This window comes from Crotalus tigris, unplaced genomic scaffold, assembly GCF_016545835.1.
Source record: "Crotalus tigris isolate CLP2741 ecotype Arizona unplaced genomic scaffold, ASM1654583v1 scf7180000019553.37968852642:3898890, whole genome shotgun sequence".
NCBI classification, from domain to species: domain Eukaryota; kingdom Metazoa; phylum Chordata; class Lepidosauria; order Squamata; family Viperidae; genus Crotalus; species Crotalus tigris.
In genome coordinates this window covers 1,362,698-1,374,745 of record NW_024097591.1, presented here as the reverse complement: position 1 = coordinate 1,374,745, position 12,048 = coordinate 1,362,698, and the positions used below count along the sequence as shown (strand labels likewise).

Genomic DNA, 12,048 nt, shown 5'->3' with positions numbered 1-12,048 from the left:
GGGGGTAAAAGCCAGGTTGAGGCAGGAAGTGGGGGGATTGTTAGCAGAAAATGTCACTTGGTCTGGTGGCTGGGGAATTCTGGGAGTTGAAATTCATCCACCTTAAAGCGTGCTGGCTAGGGAATTCTGGGAGTGGAAGTCCACACACCTTAAGGTGTGAAGTCCACACACCTTAAAGCGTGCTGGCTGGGGAATTTGGGGTGTTAGTCCACCCACCTTAAAGTGTAAAGTCCACCCATTTTAAAGCGTGCTGGCTGGGGAATTCTGGGAGTGGAAGTCCACACGCCTTAAAGTTGTTGAGAAACACTGATGGGGGGGGGGAAGCAGAGACCCACGGAAGAGGGAACAGCATAATCTTCCTTCCATGGGGGAGCCTCGATTTTTAAGGATCTTCTGTCCAGCCCAGTCTGGAATTTCATTTTTGGGACGTTCAAGGAACCGAGCCGTGATAAGTCACAAAAACAGCTGTTGGGCAGGAAGGATGCTTGGAAAAAGAGATTGATGGGATTGACAGCTGGTCTCTGCAGCGGGGGGGGGGGAGAAGTGGGGGAAATAAGCTGCCTGCTTTATGGCTTCTTCAGATCCCCACCCACCTCCTTCCTCAATCCAAGCGGGACGGCGGGCATCCGCCCTTTTCCCTTTTCCCACAATATCTGGGAGGTTTTTAAGAAGCGACTGGACAGTCACTTGTCTGAGATGGTCTTAGGGTCTCCTGCTTGAGCAGGGGGCTGGACTAGAAGACCTCCAAGGTCCCTTCCAGCTCTATTCCGACTCCGATGCTTTAAGGCTACGGAGTGAGGCCTGGAAGCGATCCAATTCTCACATTATCTGATTGCAGAAATCAAAACTTCCCTCTTCTCCTTCTCTTGTCTTCCTGATAGTTACAGCAGGCGTTATTTATGCAAAATTGCCCAATTCTAGCTTTTCCTGAATGTCTCTTGCTATACACAGGTGCTGAGATGTTTATAGGGGTGTATTTTGCACCTCCACCCATCGCGGCCCAAGCCGAGAAAACACACCTGGAGTAAAACATTCCCAAATTACGTGGCGCTGGAGATTCCCTATCATCCAGGTCATGGCTGTTCCAAAAGTGTTTTCTCTCCCCGCCCCCACAAAAGGCAACTGAACTTTCTGGGGTTTCCCCCCCCCTGAAAACGTTTCATTTCTTCTCTTAAGGAACGAACTGAAGAAGCTCCCTTGGATGAGAAGCGAAACATTTTCAAAGGAAAAAAAACCAAAAAACAAGAAAGTCTAATTAGAACAATTAACCGGTGGAACAACCTGCCTCCCGAAGTGGTGAATGCTCCAACACTGGAAGTTTTTGAGAAAAGACTGGACAGCCATTTGTCTGAAATAGGATAGGGTTTCCTGCCTGAGCAGGGGGTTGGACTAGATGACCTCCAAGGTCCCTTCCAACTTTATTATTATTATTATTAACAACCTACCTCCAGAAGTAGTGAATGCTCCAACACTGGAAGTTTTTAAGAAGAGACTGGACAGCCATTTGTCTGAAATGGTATAGGATTTCCTGCCTGAGCAGAGGGTTGGACTAGATGACCTCCAAGGTCCCTTCCAACTTTATTATTATTATTATTATTATTATTATTATTATTATTATTATTATTATTATTATATTAACAACCTGCCTCCAGAAGTAGTGAATGCTACAACACTGGATGTTTTTGAGAAGAGATTGGACAGCCATTTGTCTGAAATGGTATAGGATTTCCTGCCTGAGCAGAGGGTTGGACTAGATGACCTCCAAGGCCCCTTCCAACTTTATTATTATTATTATTATTATATTAACAACCTGCCTCCAGAAGTAGTGAATGCTACAACACTGGATGTTTTTGAGAAGAGATTGGACAGCCATTTGTCTGAAATGGTATAGGATTTCCTGCCTGAGCAGAGGGTTGGACTAGATGACCTCCAAGGTCCCTTCCAACTTTATTATTATTATTATTATAGTTGCCTTTTGGAAAAACACTTCTGGCTTCCCAAATGAACCCACACCAAAATGTAAGCCAGGCACCCATTTTCGGAGGGTCTCCCCAATTCGTCCAAAGGCACGATTCGAACACAAAGGACGGGGCGGATGAGTAGGGCCAGCGAGAGGCAAATACATTTCGTTTAGCGACCGTTTGGAAGTCACAACGGCGCTGGAAAAAAGCGACTTGGGAAAACGTTTTTCACGCTTATGATCCCAAGGGTCGCGTGATCAAAATTCGGACACTCGGCAACTGATGGTTCCAGCATCCCAGGTTCATGTGACAAGCAACGTCAACGGGAAAGCCCAATTCACTTAACTTACATCTGCAATTTGGGCCTCGGTCGTTAAATTGAGGACTTAGCTGCATACTGAATTTCTGGCTCCCTTTGGGAAGCATCTGAGCTACCGGTTGTTGCATCGGAGATGCTGAATTCATTCATTTTCTGAGGTTTTCCAAAAGGCAGGAAGTTAACGAAACAGGGGAAGCTTACACAACCGGCTAAACAGCCCTAGTAGCCCCAACCAACCGATGCAGCTGTTGCTTCCGACAGATGTTCCCGCAAGCTTAGAGGTGCTTTCGCAACATGCAAACTGGATAAGCCCACTTTAATAAATAAAATAAAAAAACACAGAGACACAACGAACTCCCTGTTCTCCAAAATCTTTTCCATCTGAGCTCTCCCTGCCTTTTAAAAATAAAATAAAATAAAATACAATGGGTGAGATTCTGACTCGGGACGTATCTTGATGTCAGATGTTCGCTCGGAGGAGTAAAGCGTGTGTAGTTTGCACAACTAAAGTCCGCAATTTTGTGGGTTGCTGGGGGGGGGGGTTGTTCCTTTTCACAAATTGTCTGTTGCACAACTTTGCACATGGAGGGTCGTTCTGGATGCAATTGGGTGAGGGCATTGTGAAATTTGAGTGGAATTGGTGGGTCCGGATACTTAATGGTTATTATCTTTTATTTTGACGTGTATTTGCTCAAAGCTCAGCCTTGCTACTCCGGAGAAATCCCATGTGGGCATTTCAAAAAGGCTGGGTTGCGTCTTTGTGCCATGCAACAGGATAAAGAGGGACGCTTTTCATCCCAGCTCCCTTGCATTGCAAGCATCTCGGTTCAGTGTTACTGGCTGGGGGATTCTGGGAGTTGAAGTCCACCCCTCTTAAAGCATGCTGGCTGGGGGATTCTGGGAGCTGAAGTCCACCCCTCTTAAAGCATGCTAGCTGGGGGATTCTGGGAGCTGAAGTCCACCCCTCTTAAAGCTGGCTGGCTGGGGGATTCTGGGAGCTGAAGCCCACCCCTTTTAAAATGGCCAAGGCTGACAAAACACTGATCTAGCTCTAATGAATCCCAGGTTCTATCAACCCCCGGAATCCAGATCAGAGAAGGAAGGAGCAACAGTCGCCTGATTCAAGCAATGATGGTTTATTCCTGGGAGACTTAGCTTCAGACAAATCTGCTGATGGACTGTTAACCCGTTTGCCTTTTTTCTTTTAACTGCCAAGGAGGCAGCCTCAATAAATAAAGTTAATAAATAAGTCTATTTACAGGTATACGGGGGGGGGGATGAGTCTGGAGGAGGCAGGAGGGAAAATTCTGGCTAAAGGAAGCAAAATGAATCCCGCTCCTTGTTTTGACGACAGGGAGTTTTTGACTTACGACAGCTCATTTAGTGACCGCTCACAGTTACAACGGCACTGGATAAAGGGACTGAGGACCGTTTTTTTTCACACTTACGACCGTTGCAGCATCCCCAGGAATCCAAAGCACGCCGAGGAGTAGCTGTGCCGAAATCGGGCCGGGGTGGCGAGCGAAAAAGAGAAATAATTTTGGCCTTCCCTACCTGTTGGATCGCCTGTCTGGGGCCAGGCAGCAACTTAGCAGGACAAGGTCCCCGTTAAGAGGAATCGGGAGGACCCGAATGATCCTGGGATCCCTTGTTCCTGGAGGTCAGGAGATCCGGCCTCTCGGGAGGGTGGACGGGATGAAGGGATCGGCTCAAAAGAGACGGGAGCCTCCTCCCAGCCCTAGTTCTGCTTTGCGGTCCAAAGCGGTTCCTAAACAAGACCGCCGTGCAGGGCTGGCGGTGAAGCCTGGATGCCGTCCGGAGAAACGCACCACCAAGAAGAGGCGAGAAGGTGCCGAGATTCGAATGCCAGCCCGTCGGCCGCACCCCTTCCGCCTTGGGCCCGAGCCGTTCCAGCTAGGGTCACCTCGCCTGGTCCGCGTTGACTTCTTCGGCCCGGGGGTGGGTGAGGGCTGAAGCCCCCCCCCAAGAGGGAAAGAGAAGCAAGCGGAGAGGGACGGGCCAGAGAGCAGTCAGACGTCGTAGTTGGGCAAGTAGCTGTAGGAGGGCCCGCTGGCCGACGGCGAGGTGAGGTTGCACGGGAAGAACCAGCAGAGGACAAAACCTGGGAGGGGAAAAGAGCAGAGGAGAGGTCTTGGGTGGGGGCGCAGATTTCGCCTCTCCCTCCACACCCCAGCATAAAGGGGGAGGAGGAAGGAGAGGAGGAGGAGGAAAGGGAAGAAGGAGAGAAAGAAGGGGAAGAGGAAAAAGAGGAGAGGAGAAGAAGGAAAAAGGAGAAGGAAATGAAGATGAAAAAGGAGAGGAAGAAGAGGAGAAGCAGGAGGAGGAGAAAGGAAAGAGGAGGAGAAGAGGAGAAGGAGAGGAAGAGGAGGAGGAAAAAGGAGCAGAGGAGGAGGAAATGGAGAAGAAAGGAAAGAGGAGAAGGAGGAAAAAGGAAGAAGAAGTGAAGGAAAGGGAGAAGGAAAGCAAGAGGAGGAGAGAAAAGAAGAGAAAGAAGACAAAGAGGAGAAGGAGAAGGAAGGGAAGGAAGAGGAAGAGGAGGAAGAAAGAGAGGAGAAGAAAGGAAAGAGGAAGAGGAAAAAGAGGAGGAGGAGAAGAGAAGGAAAGGAAGAGAAGGAGAAGAGAAGGAAAGCAGGAAGAGGAGGAAAGGAAGAGGAAGAGGAAGGGGAGAAGGAGAAAAGAGGAAGAGGAGGCAAAGGAAGCTCCCCTAAGCTGCAGTGCAGACCCACCTCGGCCGAAGACCTCGCGCAGGAGGGCGATCTTGGGCTTGCGCGTGTGACTCCCCGCCCGCGGACCCTCTTTCTGCAGCCGGCTGCGTAGCTGCTCGACGGGGGTCTCGTCGGTGATGATGGAGACCACCTGGGAGGCAGACGGGGTTTCGGAGGGAGGGGGGAGAAGGTTTGAGGGGCGGGTCTCCGGCGAGGAGCTTCCCCAACCGGCCTCTGCCCCGCTTTACAACCTCACCTGGTCGTAAAATATCACCGTGACGAAGAGGCCGAAGAGGATCGACTCCACCAGTAAGATGATCCGGTGAGCACTGGAAGGGTTGGGGGGGGGAGGGAAAAAGCAGAGCATCAGGGATCGGTTGAAGAGTTATGGAGACGGAGGGGGGAATCCATTCGACGTATTCGGAGGCGGAAGAGATGGGGGGGCTTTAGGAGAGGGGGGGGCCTGAAGCAGACCCTGTGGGGTCTTCACCCTTTACTTCGCAGGTCCTGCAGGCCCAAATCCCTGGGCGGGGAGGGGGGAGACCCTCCTGTAGCTGAAGGGGACCCAAGCAAGGGCCACTGTGGAAGTGGGGCACACAAAGCCGAGGCAAGCATTTGTAGACACGGCAGTTCCTTCTGCAACTTCAGTTCCCAGAGTTCCCCAGTCTGCCCTGCATTTCCGACGTTGGCTGGGGGATTCTGGGAGATGAAGGCCACCCCTCTTAAAACCTGTTGGCTGAGGGATTCTGGGACTTGAAGTCCATCCATCTTAAAGCATGCTGGCTGGGGGATTCTGGGAGTTGAACTCCACACCTCTTAAAGCTGCTGGCTGGGGGATTCTGGGACTTGAAGTCCATCCGTCTTAAAGCATGCTGGCTGGGGGATTCTGGGACTTGAAGTCCATCCGTCTTAAAGCATGCTGGCTGGGGGATTCTGGGACTTGAAGTCCATCCATCTTAAAGCATGCTGGCTGGGGGATTCTGGGACTTGAAGTCCATCCGTCCTAACGAGTGCTGGCTGGGGGATTCTCTTCAATTAACCAGGGGGACGACTTGCTACCAGAAGAGGCTGGACCACCGCTTGTCTGGAATGGGATAAGGTTTCCTGCCTGAGCAGGGGGCTGGACTAGAAGACCTCCAAGGTCCCTTCCAATTTTTTGTTTATTCTGTTAAAAGCAGAAGCAACTTCCGCTTCCGTCCACATTCCCAGCCCCACCAAGCGCAGGAGGAGAAGAACTGAAAACTTTTCTTGTGCTCCCAACAGCCCAGAGAAAGAGAGAGAGAGAGCGGCTGTTCCCTCAAGGCCAGCTTGGCTGATCTTTCTCTCCCGAATCCCGGCCAAAATTCTGGCGCTCCAGTTGTTCTTGGCAAGGACTCGGTGACATGGCAATTTTCTCTGACTATATTTCTTTTTTTTTAAGGCCCAGTGAAGAAAAGCAGAAAAGGCGTCTGCAATGGCCCCACCTCCCCATTTCTGGAGGAAGGGGGATAAGAAAAAAAAATAAGATTTTTTTTTAATTATTTTTAAAAACCCCACTGGGAGAAAAGAAAGCGGGAGGACTTACATTTGGACCGGGCTGCCCGGAACGCCGTCTTGGTATCCTTCGGGTCTGCTGGCCGAGGTCCTCTCCAGGGGCCACACCCAGGTGGTCAAGACCAGCCCCATGGCGTAGAGGCTCGCCAAGCCTGAGGCCGAGAGAATTAGGTCAGCCCGACGCCAGGAAAATTGAAGAGAGGGAAGGAAGTCCGCAAGCCAAGTCTTTCCCTGCACCCCTCGTTAATCCTGCAGGCTCCTTCTCGTCCGTTCCCACCGCTGATGGGCGGGGTGGGGGGGTGGGATGGGGGTGGGAAAGGGTTCCCCATGCAGTCTTTGGGGGGGGGCTGGGTCTAATGTTTCAGGAGGTTTTCTAGCCCTCCTGGGAAAATCGGTGGAATCAGCGGAACGGTTTGCCTCCTTCGCTGGAGATTTTTAAGAAGAGGTTGTATCTGGGACGGTCTAGGGTCTCCTGCTTGAGCAGGGGGTTGGACTAGATGACCTCCAAGGTCCCTTCCAGCTCTGTTTTTCTGTACAGGTAATCTTTGACAATAGGACTGCAACGGAGGCTAAAATTTCTGCAGATAAGCAGGACAGTTAAAGTGAGGCTTCCCCCCCATTTTATGACTTTTCCGGTCACAGCCATTAAGTGAAACGCCAGGGTTGTGAAGTCAGTCACACGGTCATTAAATGAACCAAGCTTCCCCATTGACTCTGCTTGTCAAAAGAGGAGCCCGTGACCCCAGGAGACGTTGCCGCCGTCAAAAATATGAGTCGGTTGCCAAACGTCCGGATTTTGATCCCGTGACCGCAGGGGATGCTGCAACAGTCGTCGTAGGTGCGAAAAAGACACCTTTTTTTCAGTGCCACTGTGACTGGTGGTCACGTCGAAGAGTACCTGCACTACAGAGTGTAAACCGATTGTAGGTTTTGGAGGAGGTGGAGAGGTAAGGGAAGACAAGTGGGGCTAGAGCGGCCTCTAGTGGAGGAAGGCCACAAGTGCACCTCCAATTCCAAAAAGCAACTCTCCCACTTTGGATTAAACTTCCTTCCTTCCTTCCTTCCTTCCTTCCTTCCTTCCTTCCTTCCTTCCTTCCTTCCTTCCTTCCTTCCTTCCTTCCTTCCTTCCACCCTGCCTTCTATCAACATTTTCATTTTTTTCTCCTTCCTTCTATGTATCACTTCCTCCCTTCCATTTTTCCTTCCTTCCTCCCTCCCTCCCACCCTCCCTTTGGTCAATTTTTCCTTTATTTTTTCTCATTCCTTCTATGTATCGATTCCTTCCTTCTTCCCTCCATTTCTCCTTCCTTCCTTCCTCCCTCCCATCCCCCTCCTTTCTGTCCATTGTTCTCTTCCTTCATTTTTCTCTCTCCTTCTTTCCTGTGTACCAATTCCTTCCTTCCCTTCCTCCTTCCCTTCCCTTCCTTCCTCCCTCCCCTCTTTTCTTTCTTTCTTTTCTTTCTTTTTTCTTTCTTTCATTCTTCCATTCCTTCTTTCTTTTTTTCTTTCTTTCTTCTTTTCCTCTTTCCTCCCTCCCTTCCCTCCCACTTCCTTCTTTCCTATCTTCCTTCCTTCCTTCCTTCCTTCCCCACTGCAGCTGAGGAAACAGTACCTGTGTAGAAGAGGAACTGGATGAAGTATTTCTGGTTAAGTTCTCCCACACAGTTGTTGATCCTGTGGAAAGAACCAATATTGCTTGAAAAGAAATTCACAGCAATGTCAAAAATCCACGACAAGCAGTCCTCCATTTACGGCCACCGCTGAGCCCAGAATTTAGGCTGCCAAGGGAGACATCTGCTAAGTGAGCTTTGCCCCCTTACGACTTGTCTTGCCCCAGTGGGTCAGTGAATCGCTGCAGCTAAGTGGGTCACACGGCCTAGCCGTGCCACAGAACCCATCAGGCTGAGCAGCTGAGGGCCAAGGGGTCCTTGTCTCTTCCCAAGCCACTCAAACCTTGAACCTCACCAAGGGCAGTGATGATCCATCCGGCGGACGCAACGGTGACAAATGCGACAGTGATGGGCCCGGGGTGGCCGGTAGGTCTCGCAACGGTTGCATACGGTCCAGTCGTCGTTATTCTAAAAATCAATCAATCAATCAAAATAAAATCAAAATAGAAGGCTGGAAGGAACAAAAGGACACCTGCATAGGGAATACTCCTCCAAGTTCATTGAGTTCAGTGGACTTCAACTCCAAGAATTCCCTATTCAGTAGTCCCACCTTAGGCACGAAAGCCAGCTGGCTGGGGAATTCTGGGAGTTTGATGTCCACCTATCATAAAATTGTCAAGATTGGGAAATCCCGGTCTAGGCGGATACACAACCATATCAATAAAGAAATACCCATTTCTCTCTCCCCCCCCCCTTGGCTGGAGATTCATGGCTATCCATAGACCTACTGATTTCACAACTCACCCGGCCGTTCTGCTGTGCGGCATTGTTGCTGTTGCTGCTCCTGAGATCAGAGAAATCCAGGGCGGTGTCGGGCAGCGGGACCACACCTGGGGAAAAAAAAAAAGGTTCCAAGATCCATTATTTCCCCTTTAAAAAAAAAAAAGCAACTTCTTCCTTCTCTAATAAAAATAATAATGTCTTCCAGATGAATCTCTCTCTGTCTGGATTTGGGCCAGATCTGCCAATATATCAAGGGAGGGGTCTCTATCAATTACACCCCCCCCTCTACTCCCTCCTTTATTTTCCTAATGCTTCCTGGAAGGGCCGACACTGAACTTTTCTAAATCCAAGGACATCTTTAAGAGGACACAAAATATGGAGAAAGAGGTGGCTTTTACGTCAGGGGCCTGTTCTTATTCTGTTCGGCAGCATATGTTTGGCCAGCGTTCTAGTTTCGATCTCAGATCCCATCCAGCGAGGCCATTACTACATCTCTGAAGTAAGCAAGCCAGCTCTCGGTGGAGAAGAGGGGGGGGGAGCAGAGATAGACTCATAATCTCCCCCCCCCCTTTCCGTTCATTCCTTGCAAAAGCCTCTCTCCCAAAAACAGGAACAGAACAAACTTCTGACGGTGGAGGATTACTCAACCGAGATGTACTCCTGGCAGTGACGCAGCTGAAGAATTTCGGCTTGATAAATATTTTGATTTGAGTTCCACAGAAGACAAAAGAGGCTGAGATTTCCATAAATCAATCTCGGCAGTCCAAGCTAATGGAACAGCTTGTTTGGACTGTAGATTTATTTTTATTTATTTTTTTTTAAAATAAACATTTTATAAAGAGATGCGTAAACTGAAGTCAAGTTGCCCAAACGACAATAAATCCATAAGTGAAGCTCCTCAGAAGGGACACCAGCTTCAACTGGATCCCTGGAAGAGCAGCAAAAGAGAAGCAATATATATACTGGTCAAAAAAAAATAAAGGGAACACAAACGTATAGGATCCTAGACGTTTGTGTTCCCTTTATTTTTTTGAGCAGTATATATATATATATATATATATATATATATATATATATATATATATATATATATATATATATATTGCAATGCAAATTTTATTTTCTTAGTGCAGGGGTCTTCAAACATGGCCCTTTGATGACTTGTGGACTTCAGCTCCCAGAATTCTGGGAATTGAAGTCCACAAGTCACCAAAGGGCCAAGTTTGAAGACCCCTGACAATGCATCTTAACATTGACGTTGTTAAGATGGGTGGATTCAACTCCCAGGATCACTCAGCCAGGCATGCCTGGCTGAGGAATTCTGGGAACTGAAGTCCAGAAGTCACCAAAGGGCCAAGTTTGAAGACCCCTGGACTTAGTGCATCTTACATTATTTAGTGCATCTTGACACTGACAGTGCTAAGATGGGTGGACTTCAACTCCCAGGATTCCTCAGTTGGCATGCTTGAATTAATATATTTGCATGCAGGCTGGGGAATTCTGGGAGTTGAAGTCCATGTATTTTAAAAAAGTTACTGAGTTTGGAAAAGACCGCCTTAAGCTATGGACTGGAAGAAAAGTGACCACTGCTGAGTTTTAGACCATATAAAGGTAGTCCTCGGCTTACGACCACAATGGAGCCGAAAACTTCTATTGCTGAGCCAGTTGTTAAGTGAGTTTTGCCCCATTTTGCAAGCTTTCCTGCCATGCTTGAAACTGGGAAGCCAAAGGAAATGGAGGAGTCACCTGGGTCAGCAAAGACAGCCCTCGTGTGAGAGATCAGGAGCATCAGAATGACAAGGTTAAAAGCTACAGCATGGAAAGGACACCAAAAGCTGGAAATAAATAGAGCGGTTATTAAAATTAATATTATAAGATTGTGCACCTATTGCAAGCTCTTTAGCAGCCCCCCCACCCATCCGGTCAATATCTTCTTTGAACAGATGTTAAATGTTAAAATAATCCTCCAATCTCTTATTATCCAGTTGCAGATTGGACACTAGGATACTTTGACCAACTCGGCTGATTTGAGTTTCTTTGAATAAATGTCTTTTTTTTAATGGTGTTTGGGTGAGTTAAAAGAGAAAAAAAACCTGGTGATTTATTGGTAAGAATTAAGGCTATGGGAGGCCAGAAGGTATGGAGATGAAAAGGCGCGTCAGTCCTCATTTTTTTTTATTTTAAAAAAATTGCAACTACAGGTAGTCCTTGACTTACAACCACAATGGAGCCCAAAACTTCCATTGCTAAGTGAGACATTTGTTAAGTGAACCCTTGAGCATGTACAGAGAGCTCCTCCCTCCTGATAGGTCGCTGAGCCCCTGAGCATGTGCAGAGAGCCTCTTCCTTTTAGGCCACTGAGTTTCTGACCACGTGCAGACAGCATCAGGCTCATATCTTCCTCCTGAGCCTCCGAGCTCCTGAGCATGCGCAGAGGGCTCCTCGAACACAGAGCCCCTGAGCATGTGCAGAGAGCCTCTTCCTGCACGGAGTTTCTGACCACGTGCAGAGATCATCAGGCTCATCACTTCCTCCTGAGCCTCCGAGCTCCTGAGCATGCGCAGAGGGCTCCTTCCTCCTCTTAGAACACCGAGCCCCTGAGCATGTGCAGAGAGCCTCTTCCTTTTAGGCCACGGAGTTTCTGACCACGTGCAGAGAGCATCAGGCTCATTATCTCCCTCCTGAGCCACCGAGCTCCCGAGCATGCGCAGAGGGCTCCTTCCTCCTCCTCGAACACGGGGCGTGTGCAGAGGGCTGGAAATCCCTTCCCGCCCCGTTTGGAAAGCAACCCAACCGCCAAGCCCGGCGTTCCTGAGCATGTGCAGAGCGCCGGGGGGGGCGGGCCTACCTGTCCCGGAAGCCCGGCTGGAGCAGGACGTGCTCCAGGATGACGTAATCGGCGTAGCCCACGCTCAGGTAGGTGAGCAGCAGGCAGAGCCCCCCGCAGGGGTCCAGCCGGGCCCGCCCCTTCCCGCCGCACCGGCACCGGGCCCCGCTCGCCGCCGCCGCCGCCCCCATGGCAACCCCGGCCGCCGCTTCCGCTCCCGCCCTCGCCCCGCCGCTCGGCCAATCGGCGCGCGAGACGCGGGCGGAGGGGAGGGGGGGGAAAAAGGAAG

General features: G+C 49.7%; 1 protein-coding gene across 1 annotated transcript; it reads right to left on the bottom strand.

Moving 5' to 3' along the window:
* Positions 1 to 3,400: 3,400 nt before the first annotated feature.
* On the bottom strand, positions 3,401 to 11,972 carry LOC120317159 (palmitoyltransferase ZDHHC3-like). The gene is made up of 9 exons (XM_039363503.1): positions 11,781 to 11,972; positions 10,679 to 10,767; positions 8,954 to 9,039; positions 8,505 to 8,617; positions 8,152 to 8,213; positions 6,571 to 6,691; positions 5,263 to 5,335; positions 5,028 to 5,157; positions 3,401 to 4,402 (listed from the first exon to the last, which is right to left on the bottom strand). The coding sequence occupies exons 1-9, from the start codon at positions 11,948 to 11,950 to the stop codon at positions 4,311 to 4,313; spliced, it is 936 nt and encodes a 311-aa protein (XP_039219437.1). The 5' UTR covers positions 11,951 to 11,972; the 3' UTR covers positions 3,401 to 4,310.
* Positions 11,973 to 12,048: the final 76 nt, after the last annotated feature.